The following is a 24,299-nucleotide window of genomic DNA, read 5'->3' as shown; positions in this document are numbered from 1 at the left end:
TATAATCCAAATTGCTGTAAAACAGCAGCAAACAATGGGAATGATCTCAATCTAATATTTGTTTTATACTGTATGTCTTCCAAATGTTTACCAAAGAATACAGTCTGCATGAAGTTTATGATATTAAATAGTAAATCATATGCTGAGAGATTTTATCTTAGAAAACATATTTGGGGCTGATTTTTTTTTGGCCTTGTTTATTTAGTAGCTGCAATTTTTTTTCTTTGTGGGTCATGAACTTTTGCACAGATTAAACAAGGTCGAGCTGGAGGAAGGAAAGCAGGGCTTCTGCTCACAGTGCGTCTGAGGATTAGTCATGTGACATCATTTCTTCATTTTTTCATTTCATAGTTGTAAATGAGTTTTGTTTTTTTTAAATAATATTTTGGTACTATTCGAAACGTGGAACGTCTGTGTCCTACCCATATTATTATAATGTATATGCAACAGATATATGTGAACAGCATTACAGCATATTGCAGTGTACTATAGTAGCTTCAAAGTAGATCAGATTTTAACAAATCTCATCGACACACCGTGAAAGAGTAGACATACTCTAAATAATATTTATCTGGTTTCTCTTTATTACTATTTTTATTCATATCTAATTTGTAAATGATTAAATATGGATTTATTACATATTACATAGTGGATAACACCTAAGCCTTGGTTTACATCTGTATTGGAGTCTTCCCCAGTATTCCACCTCCTCCTCCTTTATTACCTGCCCCTTCTTTGCAAAGGTATCCTCCTCTTATTATTCTTCGCTGTGTCACCAGCAGCAATCCTTGGATGCACGATGCAAATCTCGCGCATGCGCTGTACACTAGGCCTGGATTTGCATTGCAAATCAAATGATAGACTCCCTTTAAAGAGATTGTTGAGAATAAATTAATATTTTTATATTAGGCTGGAGAAGGTGTAAAAAAAGCCATACCTGTCCCTGGTGCTCCGCTGCTTCCCAGCGTATACAGTCCTATGAAAAGGTTTGGGCACCCCTATTAATCTTAATCATTTTTAGTTCTAAATATTTTGGTGTTTGCAGCAGCCATTTCAGTTTGATCTATCTAATAACTGATGGACACAGTAATATTTCAGGATTGAAATGAGGTTTATTCTACTAACAGAAAATGTACAATATGCATTAAACCAAAATTTGACCGGTGCAAAAGTATGGGCACCTCAACAGAAAAGTGACATTAATATTTAGTAGATCCTCCTTTTGCAAAGATAACAGCCTCTAGTCGCTTCCTGTAGCTTTTAATCAGTTCCTGGATCCTGGATGAAGGTATTTTGGACCATTCCTCTTTACAAAACAATTCAAGTTCAGTTAAGTTTGCTGGTCGCCGAGCATGGACAGCCCGCTTCAAATCATCCCACAGATGTTCAATGATATTCAGGTCTGAGGACTGGGATGGCCATTCCAGAACATTGTAATTGTTCCCCTGCATGAATGCCCGAGTCGATTTGGAGCGGTGTTTTGTATCATTGTCTTGCTGAAATATCCATCCCCGGCATAACTTCAACTTTGTCACTGATTCTTGAACATTATTCTCAAGAATCTGCTGATACTGAGTGGAATCCATGCGACCCACAACTTTAACAAAATTCCCAGTGCCGGCATTGGCCACACAGCCCCAAAGCATGATGGAACCTCCACCAAATTTTACAGTGGGTAGCAAGTGTTTTTCTTGGAATGCTGTTTTTATTGGACACCATGCATAACGCCTTTTTGTATGACCAAACAACTCAATCTTTGTTTCATCAGTCCACAGGACCTTCTTCCAAAATGAAGCTGGCTTGTCTAAATGTGCTTTTGCATACCTCAGGCGACTCTATTTGTGGCGTGCTTTCAGGAACGGCTTCTTTCTCATCACTCTCCCATACAGCTTCTCCTTGTGCAAAGTGCGCTGTATTATTGACCGATGCACAGTGACAACATCTGCAGCAAGATGATGCTGCAGCTCTTTGGAGGTGGTCTGTGGATTGTCCTTGACTTTTCTCACCATTCTTCTTCTCTGCCTTTCTGATATTTTTCTTGGTCTGCCACTTCTGGGCTTAACAAGAACTGTCCCTGTGGTCTTCCATTTCCTTACTATGTTCCTCACAGTGGAAACTGATAGGTTAAATCTCTGAGACAACTTTTTGTATCCTTCCCCTGAACAACTATGTTGAACAATCTTTGTTTTCAGATCATTTGAGAGCGGGCTGTCCATGCTCGGCGACCATCAAACTTAACTGAACTTGAATTGTTTTGTAAAGAGGAATGGTCCAAAATCCCTTCATCCAGGATCCAGGAACTGATTAAAAGCTACAGGAAGCAACTAGAGGCTGTTATCTTTGCAAAAGGAGGATCTACTAAATATTAATGTCACTTTTCTGTTGAGGTGCCCATACTTTTGCACCCATCAAATTTTGGTTTAATGCATATTGCACATTTTCTGTTAGTACAATAAACCTCATTTCAATCCTGAAATATTACTGTGTCCATCAGTTATTAGATATATCAAACTGAAATGGCTGCTGCAAACACCAAAATATTTAGAACTAAAAATGATTAAGATTAATAGGGGTGCCCAAACATTTTCATAGGACTGTATCTCATAACCATGAACTGATTTTCATCCACTGGAAGCAAACAGAATGAATGACAGCAAGCAGAGATCGAGAAAACTGTGAAGAATTGATACAGAAAGTATATTGGAAAATTGTAGAACTTTTTATTATACAAACAATAACATTTGTCTCTCTGTATTGGTCTGAAGTGGACAACCCCTTTAAGTAAACAGTTACTAATCACGTTAACATTCTTACTTGATGGTGTAGCAAATTATGATATTCAAGTTGAAGATGGCTATGTCTATATACTCCAAGATAATGGTGGGGCAGACAGCAGGTCCAATAGGCCCACATAAATCTAAAGCTGACCTTAACAGACTGCCGAAAGTTTGGTCGTCAGCCCCTGTGGGAGTCACATTGGTTATTTCTCATCTTTGATTACTTGTATTTCTGTGTTTGTACATTCATCTTATATTTTAATTTATTTCATATACTGCTTCACATTTATAGCACCTGTAAAAATAATATTGTTTGTTACGTGGGTAGTGTGTGCCAATTCAAGCAATCCCATGCGCATTAATTACCGGGAAAAATTGGCAGATAAGAAATCCATGTAGACTGCAAGAGAACTTTGTAAGTGAGTGCAAAAATACCTCTGTTATAATGCCTCGGTTATCAGGGGAATTTAGTTTGGATATATCTGGATGTGTTCCACAAAAGTCTGAAGTCTTAAGGTGGTAAATGCAGCTGGCAGGTCAGGCAATATCGATTGCAATTATGGCACCTTTCACCTCTATGATCCTTCTTCTATGTGTCATCTTATAGTCATGTCCTTCTATTGCAGCAAGCTAAAGTAACATTTGTATACACATAGGGATGTGACTTTCACGGTTCTAATGGACAAAGCTAACAATTTTTAAAAAATGTTATGTAGAAGTTGGTTGCAGCTTAAAAGAAATCTATACCACAACTGTTAATTGTTGAGTATCGGGAAAACATTTCACTACACATCATGTTCTTGGCTTACATTGTTTATTGTAGTCTAGCGTTTCATTCATATTTCTGTAGGCTTTAGAAATATGAGTAGAGCATTCCTTGCTGGGTCATTGTGTATTCACATCCACTTCACAGGCTTCATTAGAAACCTCCTTCACAGATCTGATCAGATAAAATAGGTTTGTATGCAGCAGCATTTTTCCTAAGAAATCAACTGACAACTTGTTGGGACCTGATGAAACCCATTCTAAGTCATTAATTATTATTATTGTTGTTGTTTATTTGTATAGCACCATTAATTCCATGGTGCTTTACATTTGGGGGTTACATACAATACACAGAATATACAGGTAGATATAATACTAACAATGACCGACTGGCACAGTGGGGTAGAGGGCCCTGCCCGCGAGGGCTTACAATCTATGAGGGAAGGGGGTAGAGATAGAAGGAGAGGGGGAGACAGTTCAGATTGCGGTGTGGTGATAGTGTTATTGGAGGTTGTAGGCCTTCCTGAATAGGTGAGTCTTCAGGGCCTTCTTGAAGCCTGTGATTGTGGGGGTCAGTCTTATGTGTCTTGGTAAGGAGCTCCAGAGTATGAGGGATGGACAGGAGAAATCTTGGAGACGGCTGCGTGAGGAGTGGATGAGAGCAGAGCGGAGCAGAAGGTCATTGGAGGATCTGAGGTTACGTGTGGGCAGGTAGCGGGAGATTAGTTCAGAGATATATGGAGGGGACAGGTTGTGGATGGCTTTGTATGTTTACGTTAGTAGCTTGAATTCAATTCGCTGGGCTATAGGTAGCCAGTGGAGGGACTGGAAGAGGGGAGCAGCCGATGAAGATCAGGGGGAGAGGTGAATTAAACCAGCAGCACAGTTTAAGGTGGACTGGAGGGGGGCGAGGGTGTTTGCTGGGAGTCCATGGAGAAGGGTGTTGCAGTAGTCTAGGCGGGAGATTATGAGGGCCTGGATGAGCATCTTAGTGGTTTCAGGGGTGAGGAAGGAGCGGATTCGGTGGATGTTCTTGAGTTGGAGGCGGCAGGAGGTGTTGAGAGTTTGAACGTGTGACTTGAAGGATAGGTCGGAGTCCAGGGTTACCCCAAGGCATCAGGCCTGTGGGACAGGGGTAAGTGGGGTGCCGTTAACTTTGATAGATGGGTCAGGTGGAGGGGCCATACGAGGTGGGGTGAAGATGATGAACTCTGTTTTCTCCAAGTTGAGTTTGAGAAAGCAGGAGGAGAGGAAGGAGGCTACAGCTGCTAAACAATCTGGAACTCTGGCCAGCAGGGAGGTAATGTCTGGTCCAGAGATGTATTGAGACCCGACACTGCGCCTTGGTTTCCTTTACAAAGTGCTAGGACTGCCTCAGAGTGGTTGCAATCCCAGCAGTTACAGCAGGAGTCTGGCCTCAATCCATGATCTCTTAGGTACACTGGGAAGTAGATTGTTGTGACAGATATATCCATGTCAGTGTGAGAACTAGCACCTTTCAAGTGACAGATATATTTGTCATTCAGATTTTAAAGTGGTTTGTCCATCAATTTAAATATCTAATTGGTGGGGGTCAACATCTAGCCCAGACATGGATCATCTGTTTGGGGTCTCTTCCAGTGCTCTTATTATACACAGCACGGAGCTGGAACCAGTTGGCTCTGGCCCCTGTACTGTGGTCAGGCTCCAATACTGCAGTACAGATCCCATTGAGGTCAGTGGGAGCCGAGCTGCAGTATCAGCAGCCTGGCTATTTTTACAGGGCATGGAGCTAACTACTTATGCTTTGTACATAACAGGCGTTATAAGTGGCCCCAAACAGCTGTTACATGCAAGGAACCCTTGTCGGCCACCCACTAGTCAAATATTTATGATCTATCTTAAAGATAAGCTATAAAAAATTTTTCTGGAAATCCTCTTTATGTGGTACTTTTTATGTATTTATTTATTTAAGGATAGTTGTTGCTTTTTTATTGTTTTTTTACACATTTCTTTTAAAGGGATCCTATCATTAAAACTTATCATTAAAAAATTTTTTCTCACTAACACGGCAGAATAGCCTTAAGAAAGGCTATTCTTCTCCTACCTTTAGATTTTCGTTGGTATGCAAATGAGTTCTCTCGCAGCACTGGAGGCAGGCCCCAGCGCTCAAACAGCACTGGGGCGCATCCCCAATTCTGCGAGAGAACTCTCCAGTGCCGCCTCCATCTTCTTCAGGAACGGGCTCTTTTCGCGTCTTCTTCCAGCGGTGGCTTCAAACTTCTAGGCCTCGGGCAGCCGACTGCGCATGCCCGCCGGCCACAAGAAAATGGCTGCTTACAATACTGTGTAAGCGGCCATTTTCTTGTGGCTGGTGGGCATGCGCAATCGGCTTTGCCCGAGGCCTAGAAGTTTGAAGCCTGCGCTGGAAGAAGCGTGAAGAGGACGTTCCTGAAGAAGATGGCGGCATCGCTGCAGAGTTCTCTCACAGCATTGGAGACACGCCCAGTGCTGTTTGAGCGCTGGGGCCTGCCCCAGTGCTGCAAAAGAACTCATTTGCATACCAACGAAAACCGCGATTTATACCGAACGGCAACGTGGAGAAGACATCTAAAGGTAGGAGAAAATTAGCCTTTCTTAAGGCTATTCCGACGTGTTAGTGAGTAAAAATTGAGTTTTAATGATAGGATCCCTTTAAATAGAACACATCTGCAGTTTTGTAACCAACCTGTAGAATAAAGCTAACTTGTTCAGCAAAAAAAAACCTGAAGGCAACTGCTGATCATGTACTGCACCTGCTAGTGCCAATGTGTAGCAATGTTTCTGCATTGCGTGAATAAGATTGGCCAGAATCCCATTAACTTTTGCAGCTACTGTAAAATGCTGTGGTTTTTGCCGCAGCGTTTCTGCCGTGACCAAATTGCAGCATTTAAGCTACATGGGACCGTGGCCTAAAACTTTTCCCTTGGTGTATATGGAGTACTAGTATAATTGCAGCTGACATTATAAAGTAAGTTGATGACAAGTTGATTTCATATAGCGGCCAACCTTGGCAATGTGGTTGTCTGTGTCTGCTTTTCTTCTAATCTGTGCAGATAATAATCTTTCAGTATCATATGTCTATGACCTTGGAAGTGTATGATCAGCAGTAAATTACCTGCTGCAGCCTTCTTTAGGTTAGGTCAGGCGATGAGAGGGAATGGCACCACAGGCAACCTTTGATCTAGTCTTCCTGTTTGCTGAACTATTTTTAGATATGGTCAATTCCAATACTATACGAGTATTTTTATTCTGCATGTTTTTATAATGAACATATTAATCTAAACCATCTTTATGATTCTTGGTATATGAATTCAATACCATTTGTGTCACTTTGCAATTAGGACTACAATATGAAATTAGTCATATATTTTATTGGTGGAGGTCCTATGAACAATCTGTGTAAGGATTATGTCGTTTTTGCCCTGGCCACAACCTGATTTCCAATGAGTAGCATGTGATATGTGAGAACCTTTTTATATTTCTGTGAACGGGGATGCAGCAGGTGTTTTTTTTTTTGAGGCCAGATGTACTTTTTAGATACACTGTTTTGGGGTATTTCTATTGATTTGTTTGCTTTTTATTCAAATTAAATGAGGCCAAACAGTGAAAAAACTGCAGTTCAGCCCTTTACATTTTTTCCTGATATGGCCTTCTCTTTAGTTTGTTGACCGAGATTTTTCAGTCTCAAGGATACCTGATGTGAATGTGTTTCACTTTAGTATTTTATTTTTATGTGTTCTAAGGTTGTAATAATGCCAGTCAAACCTGGGACCTTTCAATAGGCTCCTGGCTGTCATGGCAACAGAACTCCAGCGCCAGTCAGCTTTGACCAAGATGCTAGGGCCTTGGTCAAAGAAACTCTGAGACACTAAAATGAACAGCTCTTATTGCTCAGTAATGGTGGGGTCCAGAAAAAAAAATCCAATTGTTCTGAAATCAGTAGCGCTTAAAGGGGTTTTCCCAACTCGCCCGCTCACCAACTTGCAGGCTGTATGCTCTGTTCACTTCCTGGTTTTCTCGGTGAATTGGTGGGCGGGGTTTCACTTGCTATCTCGCAGGCAAAGCCAGCTCTGCTAGCTCTCTTCATAGCAGTACATGATTGCAGTCAATAATGAGGGATGGATGTAAATAAATTAGCACAGTATCACTGGAAGATGCACAATATGAAGCTGATGTAGCAGAGCTGGATTTGATAGGTGATGAGAATCCCAAATTTACATGCTACAGGACCAAGAGTCAGCTTAAGATCATCCCCAGGTCCGTGGTTATGGAAACACAGTGTAAACAATAAGTGAATAATCTCAGATAATAGCCAAACAAAGCAGTTTTTCTGAAGCAGTGTACTTAGGAAAAGTCTTAAATCCACATAAGCTAACAGTATAGATAGAATCCTTGAGATGGGACAAACCCTTTAATAAATGATACAATAAGCTGGACTTGGCAGAGGAGGTGAAAGGTCCTCTTCAGCACAAAATTGAGATACATACTATTCACAGTACCTTGTAGGGCTGTCAGCACAGTTTACAATGATGTATTTCTTATTCAGGACCGTGGCTCCATTCTTGTATAAATCATCGTTTCAGAAGCAGATAGTGAAACCCATTGAGGGAAAGCAACACCCCTAAAGCACTTTTCTGCTCATTCGCATAGGGATAAAAGGACGATTTTTACAAGAATGGAGCAGTGGTCCTGAATAAAAAAATACAATCATTGTAAACTGTGCTGAGAGCCCTACAAGGTACTTTGATTAGTTTATATCTCAGTTTTATGTTGACAAACTCCCTTTAAGGACCCATGCACACAAGGGTATCCAGTATGGAATATCCGGTCCATTCATTGGAAGACACAAGACTGGGACTTCTAGCATCATGGTGATTTATGGTCCTCCCGACTTCACCATTCTGGAACTGTGTATAATATTGGACAGTACAGCTGCAAGTAGGCAGGGACTCCAACCATCATAGATATTCTGGTCAGAATTCCACCATGTGTATGGGGTCTTATACTGTCTCTCTCTTTATGATCTACACCTGGTTTGGGTTCCAAAAACAGCTTGCAAAACCTGAACATAGAAACAGCCTCAGGATTCAGACACACATGAGCAGGTCTATGCCACCTGTATTTACATTTATCGTTTATTGCTTGTTAACTCGTTATCAGTTGAGTAGTTTTATCATGAAAACAGGCATCGCTTTATGTGTCTACATCATCAAAGATATGACATTTTTTTTTATTTTTTATGCTAAGGGTTTACTTACATGTTGTGGCTTATTTTACCACGACTTGGTGCTACAGATTTTCTGTGGGACTGTTGTATAAGGATAGGTTCACACGTGCGTCTGCTCTCCGCTGAGGGATTCCATTCCCCATTTCACTTTAAAAATGCAGAGACAAGAATCCTGCAAGCAGCACTTTTCTCTCCGCATTTTTCGTCCTTTTCGGGTAGAAACCAGGTGGACCTCATTATAGTCTATAGGATTCGCCGGTAACTGCTTTATTTAAGCAGATTAGGTTGAATGCAGGTGTGAACCTAGCGTAACAGGGTGCATCGTTGCTATCTATTCTGGGCCCATAGTTTTGGTGACATGACATTTCTGTATAGTGTTTTTCGTTTTTGCACCCATGTCTGAGCCAGAATTGTTTATTTTTGCTCTGCTGGAAAACAGTTTTTGGCAGGCAGAACAGGATTTTGGGATAGTATTGTGTTTCTATGTTTTGATTTTGGTTTATTGAGTAATAAAGTCAAAAAGAAAATACATGTATGCTCTCTAGGTATTCTGTGGTCATGTATTGTCTCTAAAGAGACCTTGACAACCAATTTGACCCTATTATGCTTCTGTCCATACATGAGTGAGGGAGAAAGAAATGAGACAGAGGGGCACGACAAGACAGTGACCCCTAAACAGAACACCCTCCTGTCCCTGCGTACTTGCCTGAACTGTCCTAGGTGACAGACGACAACTTGGGAGCAAGACCCTTTTTAGATATAGGTGATGACACAGAATGCAGAAAAGACAAGCAACAACAAAAGGGAGGTCAGCTAGCCAAGAGTTCGGTAACATTGGAATTGGAATCCAAGAGAATAGTCAAAGTAAAAGCCAGAGGTCAGGAATATGAATACAGGTAACACACAGCAAGAGAAAATAGCCAGCACACACAATGCAATAACAAGCACCAATGTGAATGTGAATGTGAGCAAATAATAAATAGGAAGGAAGAACCCACGCCAGACTTGATAGGCTGTCATTCACACAGGTAAGGCTAAAATTAACTGTTAGAGGAGCAGAAGGAAACCAAGGTGAAGGAGGTGGAAAATCAATTGCATAGGTGAAGTAATAAGCCAGAGTTCAGACAGAGCAACAAAAACCCTATGCAAGGAATCAATATTAAACACGCCTCCTACGCCACAGTGTGCGAGCGGAAGGAGCAGAAGTTCCAATGGGTATGGCCGTAACACATACCTGAGCAATGCATGCCACTAGTTTCTCTATACAGGAGGCGTCTTGAAGCAGACATCACCAACAAAGGCTTTTGTACAAAGTATTAAATACATTTCAGTAAGTGTGTGCAATAATTTTACCCTGTGTCATTTCTCATTATTACATGTAACTTAAAGGGGTTGTCCAGACTAAAATTTTATTTATTAATTAGGTCAGGGAAGGTGAAAAAAAAAACAAACAAACGACAAAAAACATACTAATGTGTCCCTGGTGCTTCTCTGCCTCCCTGTGCAGTCCGGTCCAGCAGCTCCGTTGTCTTCTGGTGTGAGTACCCACTGCACTTTTATCCTGAAATCCTAGAAATTTAGGAATAAATTGATCACTGAGTGTTACCATTTCCCTTGTGTTTTCACTCATTTTAATACTGGCAGCACTGATGGATGGTATCAGATTGGGTAGGACACCCCCTAACTGTTTACAGTGACATTATATTGAGCATGTTAAGAGAATAGTGTCCAAGTGTCATGTTATGTATACAGAAGCCTTTCATGACTTCTTATAGCAGTCAGTATATCTGATTTAAGAGGGGAATCAAGACTGTACAATTATTCAAATAAGTTCTATGAATTTTTGCCATTAAAAAAAAAATAAAACATCATGATTCTGATTTTCACCAGAATTGTGAAATTGCTGTTAGTCCTGTTCCGGAGTGTGATATATTCCACGCAGGCATTGTGCTCCCTGCTGCAAACTTTGCTGAACAGTTTCTTCACTGTAGTCATTTTACTTTTAGGCAAAATCGCCCAGTCCTAGTAACAGCAAAGCCTGGTGTTAGCACTGGCAGATATTTTTCTCAGCATTTTGTTTGCTACTCACATAGGAAGTTAATTTACATTCCATTCAGTGTCAGTTATGTAGTATTTAATTAGTAATTGACCTAATTACATAGTACATTTTTATATAAGCCACGGTACAAGTTCCAGACTATATGGCGTGTCATGATGTCTTGTCACTTCGTCATAATGTACATACCAGATAAACCAGTTCTTGGGAATGGATATTACTGAAGGTTATTCTGTATGGTTAGAATAGAAGAGCTGTTATCAGGTTATGCCTGTCCAGTTTAGAATTTCAGATGCTGATGACCAGAGAAGAAATATGCCCCATAAACTCACTCCCACATCATCTGGGCTTTTGTCATCTCTTAACATTTTGGTTTATTGGGCAGTAAGTTAATCATTTTATGTATGACCTTATCAGTCTTTCACATCATTGTAGAAGAATTATTTCCTACTTTTAAATTTAATTGAGATTGGTGGGCATTTGGTAATACTCAGCTCTCTAACACTGGGGTCACAGATTATGGAAAAGTTGCATTTTTTATGCAGATTTTGCTGAACTTTTTGAGTGAATTAAGCAGAAGGGAGAAGTATAAGCTCTTCTTTTATATTTCCCAATCCTTACCAAGCTACTAAATTGTACCAAGAGCAACAAAAAAAAATAAAAAAAAAAATTTCCACAACGTGTAGACTCAGCCTTAAATGGGTTGCCCAGGCAAATATGGACAACCCATTTAATCCATGGGGCAGTGAAAAAAAAAAATTAATACTCACCTTTCCATGGTGCTGCAGTTCCTTCCAGCACGGTCTTCTCAGTCTGGTGTAAAATCGGAATCTCTCTGAATTCTTAAAATATACCTTTTAATCCGTATTTGATGTGATAAAAGATACAAACATAGGAAAAAGTGCAGAAAAAAGATATGAAAAAACAAGAAAAAACATTAAAAAATGTGTTTTGGAACTAAATGTCCCTTAGTTATAGCGTAAAACTGCTTAGGTGCTGCAGTCAGCCAAGAATTATAGTCAATGGGGTTCACCGGTGTCTGTGTGTAACTGCTGTCTTAGCGATAGCTATCTGCCAGGGGACCTGAACGACAGAGGCCATGGTACTAGTGAAAACCTAGAGCAAGTTGCACATGTTCTCCTATACACTGGTTAATCTCTAAAGTAATATCTCTAAATATATGTGGGCTACAGCCCGTAATAATACAGTGGATGTGGGATCTTTAAAGATGATGACTGCCTTAGCTACTGGGTCTCTGCTGTAATGTACAGCTTAGACTTGGAGCTAATGCCTGTGACCACAGCTGAGACCCAGAGGTACAGCAGAGACCCATAGCTAATGGCTGTGATCATTCATTCTGCAGGCCAGTACGGCTCCCATGCAGCAATATTGTGGGAGCTAACCTGTTGCTTCGGTACTGTGTAAGCAGCCATTTTTCTTTTGGCCGCGGGCATGCGCAGTCGGCCTACAAGTTTCACTGCCTGCACCAGAAGAAGACGCGTGAAGAGGACGTTCCTGAAAAAGATGGAGACGGCGCTGGAGGGTTCTCTCACAGCATTGGGGACGCCCCCAGTGCTGTGAGAGAACTCATTTGCATACCGACGAAAACCAAGATTTCTACGGAATGGCGATGCGGAGAAGACATCTAAAGGCAGGAGAAGAATAGCCTATGTGTCAACCAGAAAAAAAAAGTGTTTTAATGGTAGAATCCTTTTAACATTGTGTTTTACTTTTTCCTGAATGCTACACATGAGCAAACTGCCAAATAGTTTTCCTTTATAAAGGTGGTCACACTTGCTGAAGATCAATTAATCAACGGCATTTGATTAGCAGCACTTGGCTGCTATTTAGACTCTTAATTGCAAGAAATAAGACTGTATACTGTTCATATGTACACTAGAGTGTGCACTATTCATTCAGTTTTAGGTAACAGCTAAAATGTACAATCATAAGTTTGCAGAGGCTGAAAAATTGTTCAGCACCAAACTTGGTTTCACAATGTAACCCCGTTCACTTGTATTCCTTCAAAGTCAGAGAACAACTTGGAGATCTTTAGTTATTTGATATGGGCACCCAAAATCGCTGTTTTGCCATAGTGAAATCTGCCGTTCATAATAAAGATTGAACAAGATGACTATTCACCCTGATATAAGTACAGAATGTCAAAAGTTACAAATTGCAAGGTTTACCCTACAGGAAGTTCAATCATTTCTCTGGTGGGAAAAGTATTAGCATAGCGGTGTTTGTCACCATCTAGTGGTAAAGAATAGGAAGATAGGTAGAAGGTACAAACAAAGCTTCTCGTACAAAACATGCAAAAAGGAGAGGAGATCCTGCTCCCCTATATCTCTATAGCATATGCTCAGAGGCAACAGCAGCGTGGAGAACATTATATAGTAGTGCTGAGCATTTTGGCTCTGAATCCCGCATTTGGCCATATAGTAGAGGCTGCAGCATCTGCGTCTCTCTCTTTCTGCAGCTGCCTTCTCCTCCTCCACCTCTTCTTTAGTAGAGTTTATGGGTTTGAACTGTAACCTCATCTCTCAGTCTAAGTTCACATTAGTGCTTGATCTTTGTTCGGGTATTCCATTCCCCGTTTTTTTGTGAAAAATGTGGAGAGAAAAGTCCAGCAAGCTCTGGTGAAAACTGGGCAAAAACCCGGCCGACCACATTATAGTCTATGGGGTCCCAGGTTTTTGCTGGTAACCGCTTTTTAAGTGGATTGGGTTTCCATTTTTCGCGTCCCCAAGCGGACCTGAAAATCAGGAAACTCGAATGCTAGTGTGATCCTAGTCAGTGTCCAGACTCCTGTGTATAGATTTTGTCAGTGATTTGAGAGGCAGTAGTTAGAATGGGGAGGGGGGGATGAGAGGAAATTGATAAGTTGAAGAAGAGACATTCTTTGTTAGGTGTTTAGGTTTACAATGTTTTTTATCTTATTAAAATGTATCAAATTTATGGGAAAAAATTAACTATAGTTACTGCTTAAAGTGTAACTAAACTTTCAGACAACTTTTGATTCTCTGGCAATATTTGTGTCATTAATTCATTTTATAATATACTTTAATAACAACACTTTGGATCCTTTCTGTAAAATCCTGCATTTGTTCATTCTATCCATTATTTCTGTATGGAGAGCTGTTTCTGCCTCTCCCTGAATGTTACTGTGTATGGAGTATGGGGCTGTGTAACATGTAGAGAAAATGAGGGGAAGGTCACTTCAAACAGTTATCTCAAACAATGTACAACCTTGCTTTTAGTGTCATATGAAAGAGGAGATTCTCTCTATCATGTGACACTACGTTTAGCTAAATTATTTTATATATCTAAATTATTTTGAGAGATATAACTGTTTAAAAACACAGTCAGGATTGGGATTTTTATATGTATCTCGTACAGCTACATATAAATATCCTAATCCCAACCAGTGACGTAACTAGGAACCGTGGCGAACTTTTGTCATGGGGCCCCCCCAGACCGACGCCGAAGACCTCGATCGACCGATATCCCTCTGCATGCACACACAGTATTATTCTCCATAATGGCCCCTGCACACAGTATTATTCTCCATAATGGCCCCTGCACACACACTATTATGTCCCACTGTGGAAACCCATGAACAATTATTATACTCTGGGGTCTTTTTAGACCCCAGAGTATAATAATCTAGATCCAATGGGGGAGATACAAACATAAAAAATACTGTTACTTACCTAACCCTGGCTCTATGCACCTGCCCAGAGCCAGGAGAGGTCAGTAAATGGGGCCTGTTACTGGTTGGAGTTACTCCAGCTGGTAATGGCCTATTTAAAAAAAAAACAAAAAAACGCAGTGGTAGCGGCTGTCGTCAGGCCCCCTAATGTCCCGGGCCCTGTGGCAGCCGCTACCGCGGTAGTTACGCCATTGTTCCCAACTGTGTTTTCAACCAGTGATATCTCTGGAAATAATTTAGACAGCGCTGTAACCATAATGTCCTTTTTCATATCACACAATAAGCAAATTTCCTATATATAACTGTCTGAAGTGACCCTCCCCATCCGTACTCCAAGCCCATACTCTATACACAGTAAAATTCATTGAGATACAGAAACATCTCTCAATACAGAAGCAAGGAAGATGAAAAAAAGACATGATTTCATAGAAAGGATCCAAAATTTGTTACTAAAGTATATTATAAAATTTATTAATAACACAAATACTGCCAGAAAATCAAAAGTTGTCTGAAAGTTTAGTTACTCTTTAAAGTGAATGAATGTTCTAGGTTTTGTACTTTTTGTATTTCACAAGATGTATTGTTCATGTATGTTACTAGAAGTTTATTTTATGAAAATCCCTATAGTTCGGTTGGTGTTTGCTAGCATTAGATTTCTATTATCTACCCTTCTCTTGGAGCCAAATTTATTTTTATAGCCCTTTTCTAGATCATCATCTGGAGTGCATTATTTACAAAATATATTCTGACACATCTAGGGTAAAAGTTCATTTATTTTTGGTTTTGATGAAAAGCCAAGTTAGTGGAAGCAAGCAAAGCTTAGTTGTTTTCTCGTCTTGGCTGGACAATTTTATCTGTTAGTAAAAAATAACCTACATAAAAGTGTGTACAAATTAGTTCAAGAATGTATTTCAAAGGCTGTTAATTTGTGTGACCTTTACAGATATGACCTCAGTCTGGATGAGATTAGAGACCTTACTATGGAAAGAGTGAAATTTGTCATGAGCCTGCCACAAGTACAGCGTGCATTTAATGAAATGGTAAGAGACTAAAAGTTTCTGAAAAAAAAACAGTGTTAACTTTAACGGGGTGTCTGCGCAGTATTGTTTAATAAAAAATAGTAAGTCCAAGCGGCATAAATAAGCAAACAAGAATAGAGAAAAAAAAGAAATGATAGTCCCGTCATTGATCTCCTACACCAGTGATGACTGAGTGCCCAAACTGCAACCCAAAACCCACTAAATTATCGCAAAGTGCCAACACGGCAATTTAACCTTAACACTGTGCGGATCCACAGTTGCGGATAGTTATGGACTCACAAATTACAATTGTGTGAATAGGGCTTTACAGAACTTCTGATAATACAGACAACTTTGTACTGAAAAGTAAAGGTCTCTGAATTTGGTACTTTTGAACAATTAATGTTCACTATTTAAATTTCATAGGATCTGTTTTATGGTGACCGTGCAATGTCATTACAGCCTGTACTAAAATCATGTCTGCTATGAAACAGATACTGTGTTATATAGATAGTGAAGGCGCACCCACACAGTACAATGTGCCCCGAGTAACCCCCAGTATTATATGCTGCACAGACAGTATTATATTCTAATATACAAAAGATAACTGCTACATCCGACTCAGTTGTAGATCCGATTGCAACAGACAAAACCCCGACTGCATGGGGTCAACAGTATTCGAACATTCACAAAAAAGTATGTTCAGCAACCATTGAATAAAATATAACTTTTACTTTATCAAAAAATAAAAAGGAAACCTCTTACATGCTCCAGGAACAAGACAGAGGAAAAATATCAGCTTACGCATTTCGGGACATGTTGTTGCGTCCCTTAGTCATAGCACTATGACTAAGGGACGCAACAACATGTCCCGAAACGCGTAAGCTGATATTTTTCCTCTGTCTTGTTCCTGGAGCATGTAAGAGGTTTCCTTTTTATTTTTTGATAAAGTAAAAGTTATATTTTATTCAGTAGTTGCTGGACATACTTTTTTGTGAATGTTCGAGTATTATATTCTCCACAGTGGCCCCAGACAGTATTATAAGCTCCACAGTTGCCCCCACTCAGTATAATATACTTTACAGTAGGCCCACCACACAGTATTATATGCTCCACAGAAGCCCTTCCCACACACAGTATTATACGTACCTGAAGTCCCATGAAGAGCTGTCTCTGCTCCTGGGAAACCACTTATGTGCTGATGAAGGTCCATGTTTTTTTTTTTGGTGGATGCTTATAATTGAGGACACAATAATTTTATCATATTTGGAAGTCAACTTTGAGTGCCAGAAATTTCTTACCGTTGGTGATATGGCTACAAGAGGCCTTTTCTGCAGCACCTAGACACTTGAACCGAGTGATGGTACATTACTATGGGGATATTTCTCCATGAAGAGCAGCCGGGCATCCTCCTCCTTCTGACTGCAGGCGCTGATTACTTACGTCATCGTGGGGAAGAAGTCGCACTCTGCAGTCAGTGTAAGCCACAGTCCCATTTTTTCCTGCAGCACTTTTTTGCTGCGGGAATGCTATGTGGGGCCTTGGCCTTAGACTGGGGTCACACTGTGGTTTTTTGCTGAAAAACTGTGTGACGGTTCTAATTGCAGTAATGAGTAGTTACTATTCATGTAACAACTGTTAAACTGAAATGGTGTACTGGTTATTAACATACGGGCGAGATACATAATAACATGTGCTACACATTACTGCAATTACAAACCGCTCAGTTCTTTAGCATCAAAGCACCATGTGAACCCAGCTTTAGAATGCCTGAGACGCATCTGTTTGAAATTACCCCCCTCTTGTCCCTGTATTTTCCCTGCATTACACACAAAAATGTACACCATACACAGCGAGAAACAGGGTACAGCAATTAATACAGTAGCAACAGAAAGAATAAAGAAATGCAGGATTTTACTGTAAGGAGTAAAAAATAAAATAATGTAATAACAATTTCATAAAGTACAATACACAATTTATATATGACACAAATGCTACCAGAAAATCAAAAGTCTTATCAAACTTTAGTTAACCTTTAAAGAAATTATTGTATTTTACTCACGTCTGTCAGAATACAGTATTCTGTTGGTAGTGGCAGAATTAACTCTATAGCAGCTGCTAGAGGGCTCGCCACCTTAGTGGGCACCTGCTACTTTTTTTTTTTTTTAAATGTAGATTGTGAGTCCCATACAGGGATCACAATGTACTTTTTTTTTTTCCCCTATCAGTATGTCTTTGCAGAATGGGAGGAAATCCACGCAAACACGGGAAGAACATACAAATTCCTTGCAGATGTTGTTCCTGGTGGGATTCAAACCCAGGACTCCAGCACTGCAAGGCTGCAGTGCTAACCACTGAGCCAACGCCTTACCCCCTTTTTTTTTTTTTTTTTTTTAAATAAGCTGATATCTGCTGGAGTTACTCCAGCAGGTAATGGGCCCGATTTACTTACTGGTTCCCCTTCTGTCCATAGCCACATCTGCTTCCCGTTCAGCTCTCCAGGGGGCCCTGTGTGTGCATTATCAAGTTGCTGATAGCCACGTGATATAGGCCCCCTGGAGAGCTGATGGGGAAGTAGAGGTGGCCATGGCAAGAGTGGGGACCAGTAAGTAGGCCTGCGATGCTTGGTATTTGTTGGGAGAGCAAGTTTGTCTGGTGGCTTTGTCCGAACTGAATCTGCTATTATAGTTTGGGGTCTTTTCAGGCTCCAAAGTATAATGATCAGAGGCCCAGGGGAGGTAAAAATTTTTTTTTAAAACAGTCGTATTCACTTCTCCTGAGCTTCACCTCAACTCCCTGCTTTCTTTGGGCCTCTTCAATGACATTACAGATGTCACATGGGTCAGGCTGGCGTCATGACACATGATGACACCAACGTAATTCACATCTATGACGTCAGTCAGAAGTGCCGAAGACAGCAAGGAGTTACATCAGAGGTCCGGAGAGGTAAGTAAGATTGTTTTTTATGCCTGAAGAGACCCTAGAATATAGTAATAGTTAATGGGTGGTAAACCAGAAATTTTTTTGGAATATTAGCACTGAATACCGTAGGAGCCACTATGGGACATTATACTGTGTGGAAAGGTCACTTTGGGACATTATACTGTGTGGAGGGGCTACTATCGACACTATACCTTGTGAAGGTACTAAGGGACATTATATTGTGTGTAAGCCACTACAGGACATTACATAGTGTAGAGGAGCCGCTATGGGACATTAAAGTGTGTGGACCGGCCACTTTAGCACATTATACTGTTTGGAGAGGCCTTTATGGGACATTATAATGTATGGAGAGGACGCTGTGGGACTTTATAGTGTGTGAAGGGGCCACTATGGGCCATTATACTGTGTGCAGGGCCCACTATGGGCCATTATACTGTGTGCACGGGCCACTATGGGACATTATACTGTGTGAAGGGGCCACTGTGGGACATTATAGTGTATGTAAATGGGGTGTTATACCATTTGGGGGCCAGGAAAGGGGGCACTATGTTGTGTGTGGGATCCAAGTCAAAAGTTTGCTATGGGGTACAGTCCTTGCTAGTTACATTCCTGTCTGTTGGCATTTAAGAAAGGCTTCCAGGGAGTACAGTCAGCAGTCAGCTGTAAATAGCGCTACAGTGTCCATGTTAGTGACAAGCACTCCTTTTATATAGGAAGGGGGGTGGGTATGGGGGGTGGCTAAGACTGTGTGACAAGATATTAATTAAAAGCTAGTAATAACATATGCTGTTGATGCATGGTAATGGCTCTTCTGGGGAGGAGGCCAACAGTAGTCTGCATTTCCAACACTGGTTGCCAGATAATCTGCAGAGAATATGTAGTACATTATGTTATATTGAAGTTTTTCCCACAAACATAACCATATTTAAATATGTAGATAATTAAAAGTGAAATATTTTTGCAAATATGAATAGTTAAACATTTTGAAGCGTTTTAAAAATTTTCTGTAACTATCTTAGTGGAGACAGTCTGTTGTCTTGATAGGTTGACAATGGATATGACCATAAATGCAGGAACTTTCTATTTTTGGGTCAGAAAACCAGCCATGATTACCATATTGTGACTCCATTATCCTTTTACTGGCTCTGCCTGATATACTGGCCACCAAAGAGAAGACACAGAATGTTCCTGTATTCATGGTCGGAACCCTCGGCATCTATCAAGACTAAAACTATCACCATGAAGATGGTTCCAGAAAATCTGTAAATCTCTGCAAAATTTAAAATTATTTATAATTGCAAAAATGTTTAACTTTTAATTGTCTACAAGTACATGTTATTTTTTTTGTGCAATTTGTATTCTGTATTTATAAAGTATAACAGGTTTATAGGTCACATACTTACAATCTGTTGCTTTGATTACTTTTGATAGATAGATAAAAAGAAGAACTTTGTCAACAAAAGTATGATAATGGGAGAAGTCCTTTGTACAGCTGATATGACCACTGGAGTAAAGGTAAAAGTACATACAAAATATCATAATCTAATGGCACAACATAGCACTTTAGGTAATTTAGACTTTGTAATGTTATTTACCACTTGACAAGTAGTTATCATTCATTATGATTCCCTGAAACTTTGATCATTTAACTATAATATTGCCATACGGGTTATACAGAAGTAGGTGAAAGCTACATTCTCATGACCGTGATAGAAAATGGCTGTTTAAGGGCTCGTTCACATCTGCGTTGTCCTCTCCGTAATGCAGGTTTCCGTTTCCTGCATAAAACAGAGCAGGAGACGGAAACCTGCAGGAGTCTTTCTCACCCATTCATTTGAATGGGTGAGAAAGATGTCCGGCCGTGAGCGGCGGTGAGCGTTTTGCGCTCTCCGCCGCGAAACCGTTTTTTTAAAAATCCAGACGCAGAGTCGGACATGCAGTACTCTATGTCTGGATTAAAAAATCCGGTTTCGCTCACCGCCAGACCCGGTCTGTGCTTTCCGTCTTCTGGCATGCAGAAGACGGAAAGCACATCACGGAGAGTAGAACGCAGGTGTGAACCTAGCGTAACATGTACATTTTTCCCTATCAGTATGTCTTTGTAGTATGGGAGGAAATCCATGCAAACACGGGGAGAAAATACAAACTCATTGCAGATGTTATTCCTGGCGGGATTTGAACCCAGGACTCCAGCGCTGCAAGGCTGCACTGCTAACCACTGATCCACTGTGTTGCCCCCACCACAGCCTTTTTCTTGAGAGGGGCACCAGTTTTTATGGATCCCTCATAGATTTGATTCTATTGAGGGATCCGTGAATGTGTAAAAACAGGGTATGGGCACATTCACATGATATAACATGCCGCGTGATCTGGCACGTATACAGCGTGTGAGAGTTTGCGCGCTTGTGTTTCATAGAAATGTCAAATAGTAACAATTAGGGAAAAATTTTAACAATTGGCTTCCTCCAGCAAAAATGAGCATTCTTTATTAAATCTCACCCAACTAATGACCATTTTGGATTAAAATTGTCCATTTCATCAACTAATATTCTGTGCATACAGTAGATATAGTTACTTATTATTACTTATCTTAATGGTTTTATGTTTAGAGCCTTTTTTATTGTCCAAAGCTACATTACAATTCTGTTATTAGAAAGCTGTTATTCTAAACTTTGAACTGGAGTTTAGAGATTTACAGCAGTTATATGGACTTAGGAAACCTCAGACAACCTTTTGAGTGTGTGGGAGTGTGTTGTTGGTGTGTTCTTTGACATGTGCTATACTCATTGTGCAGAATTAGGAAAGAGGTGAGCTGTCTTCATCGTCTATTAGGATTGGTAGATTTTGTGCCCCCAGCTTTATAATAGAGATGTCACCTGTTATCGTAATCCTGCCTGTGAAGATAAAGAGACAGATGTGTGACACTGTGGTGCAAATATGTGCCAAGATTTTGGCACATTTTATGGTATATACTAAGCCAACTAATGGGACGTATAAAGTTAGACTAGACTAAGAATATGGCAGATTTATCAAACAGCATAATACAATTTGATAAATCTGGCATAATTTTCCACCAGGTGCGTGGTCATCTGCCTTCCAAGCCTGTCACAAATTTTCCATCTCCTGTAGGGCTCAGGAGACTACTTATAAAATACTCTCAAGATGGTATAGAGTTCCCACTCTCCTTCATGAATTCTATCCGTCCACATCTGACAGGTGTTGGTGGTGTCTCTCCGGTCGGGGCACGATGGCTCACATCTGGTGGGGATGTCCCCTCCCTTTTTGGTCTGGGATTAGAGAGGTGATTCACCAGGTCATGGGAGTAGATCTGGAGGATGCTCCCGCTCCCCTGCTCCTCTCCATCTTCTCCCGCGAATTTAGGAAGCCCACCCGTAGACTTATAGGCTTTATGCTTGTAGCGGCTAGGTCGGTCATCCCCAAGCTGTGGAAATCTCAAATCCCCCCTACGCTCCTCTCCTGGCTAAAGGAGTTTCTACACCTGCGTTCTATGGAAGACCTGATGGCTCAACTCCGTCCTGACACAGGGGCTCACCAGCAGACTTGGATACTCTGGAACTACTTTTATTACTCCGCTGACTCTTCCCTTCTGGTCCTTCTTAAATCCATTCCTCATCTCTCTCTGTTGTCTTCGCGTCTTATGTTTTGTGTTATTAACGGTTTGAAATCTGTTGGTATTGTATTCCTTGACATTTTGGCTCAGCTGCGTCAGGGCTTTTGTTTCCTCCCCTCTCCCCCCCACTCCTCTACCCTCCCCCTTCTATTCTATAGTTATGCATTATTGCTTCTTCCCCATTTCTTTCTCTTCCCCCTCCCCCGTTCCCCCCCCACTTTCTGTAAAAAATTCACAAAATCCTTCAATAAACTTTAATGTTAAAAACAAAAAAAAACTGTCATAATTTAAGACAGTCTAGCCTAAGTTTGCTAATCTATCTACAGCTTTATTGTTTTCTCGATCGACCATCTACAATATTGTTATCCAAAGCAAAGAAAAATATTAAGCAATATAAGCCACATATATAAAATTACATGATATTACTAAGAACAAGTGGGTGTCCCAGTTGCTGGCGTGTGCAAACTTTTCCAGACGAAAAACAATGTCAGGATATTTGCCCTTAGTGTATCCAGCGTCAGTGCCATATTGCCCACTTCGCTGTCTTCTCCAATGCGATCTTTCTTAACACTGTCAGACTGGGTCATGGTAAAGTCCAAAGCCGGTGCACGGGTGTCTGTCAAAGCTCTGTCTCACAGCACATCTCTAAAGCCTTTTTTACCGAGAATGTGCAACTTTTTCGCTTTGTTGTGTGCTCAAGCAGCAGTTTATGGTTACGTGTAGGACATGGCTATACATGGAATACTTAACAATGTTTGCAGAGCTCTTGAACTGCCAGTAAAATGGAATCCCCTAAGCTTTAGGGGGCATTCACACGTTGTAACGTGGCATTGATTCTGCCACGATAACTCGCGTAAGAATCAGTGCTGCAAAACAGAATCCCATTAACTTCAATGGGTTCCGTTTAACGCGCGTAACACTTGGAAATCAATGGGAGGCTTTTTAACCCATTGATTTCAAATGGGATTCTTTTTTGCAGCGCTGATTCTTGAGCGAGTTATTGTACCAGAATCAGCGCCATGTTACAACGTGTGAATGCCCCCTTAACCCCATCTTGGTAACTACAAACTGTAAGGAATTTATCAAGGAACTTAGTGAACATTTGTTACCCATGAGTGCTGCATATTTATTTTCCAGAAATAAATATGCAGCTGTTGTACCCTGGATAACCCACTTACCGTAATCACATGTGTATTGCAGCGTATACTGCTGAAGCAGCAATCAGAAGATCAGTGGTTCAATTTTCTATTGGGATAAGAAAAATGTACAAGAAGTTAAAATAAATAATTCTACAGTGTTAAATAAATAAATAAATCCCTCCAAAATCCTTTTTTTTTCCTATAAAATGCTTGATTATGTAAAAAAAAGGTAAAATTAAATAAAAAAATGTATGTATATGGTATTGCTACTTCTATAACAACTTGTTCAATAGAACTAAAATATTTAAAGATGAGCGAACACTATTCGAAGCAGCCGTTTCGAATAGCACGCTCCCATAGAAATGAATGGAAGCGGCATGCAGACTTTGCCGGCAGCCGGCATCTTAACCGCCCCACGTGCCGGCTACGTCCATTCATTTCTATGGGAGCGTGCTATTCAAAACGGCTGTTTTGAATAGTGTTTGCTCATCTCCTAAAAATATTACTTAACCTGCACCGTGAACTTTGCAAAGAACAAAACAAGGTGCAAAAACATTCTGGAGATAATTTTTTGCCATGTTGCTTCAAAAAATATGCAATACAAAAGTGGTCAAAAAGTCGTGAACTCTGAAATGGTACCAATAAAAAGCACAGCTCATGCAAAAAAAATTAACCTTAACCTGCGCTGTCAACAGAAAAATAAAAATGTTTTGCCGCTCAGAAAATAGTGATGCAAAAATAGTTGATTTTTTTTCTCTGAATGGAATTTTAGTCTGGAAAATTAACTACGCGTAAAAGAGCAACATAAATTAGGCATCAATGTATTCGTACCAACTAGCGTTGAGCGAGTAGTATTTGATCGACTACCTCGCCGGCATAGGAATGCGTATAATCGGCTCAACACACGATGCGTTTAACCCCTTGGTGTTCGGCCGATTACACGCATTCCTATGCCGGCGAAGTATTAGATCAAATACTTCTCGCTCAACACTAGTACCAACCCATAGAA

The 24,299-nt window shown here is 40.5% G+C and overlaps 1 protein-coding gene across 1 annotated transcript in view; it reads left to right on the top strand.

Annotated features, from left to right (window-relative positions):
- The window catches only part of ACOXL (acyl-CoA oxidase like), a 298,517-nt gene that overhangs the window by 4,090 nt on the left and 270,128 nt on the right, over positions 1 to 24,299 (top strand). Inside the window, exons 2-3 of the mRNA XM_075267702.1 lie at positions 15,502 to 15,598; positions 19,952 to 20,035. Coding sequence (XP_075123803.1) covers positions 15,502 to 15,598; positions 19,952 to 20,035 — 181 coding nt within the window. The remainder of the gene's footprint in view (positions 1 to 15,501; positions 15,599 to 19,951; positions 20,036 to 24,299) is intronic.

Source organism: Leptodactylus fuscus, chromosome 3 (genome assembly GCF_031893055.1).
Source record: "Leptodactylus fuscus isolate aLepFus1 chromosome 3, aLepFus1.hap2, whole genome shotgun sequence".
Classification (NCBI taxonomy): domain Eukaryota; kingdom Metazoa; phylum Chordata; class Amphibia; order Anura; family Leptodactylidae; genus Leptodactylus; species Leptodactylus fuscus.
Note: the sequence above shows the minus strand (reverse complement) of the source record. Positions and strands in the feature narration are given on the sequence as shown.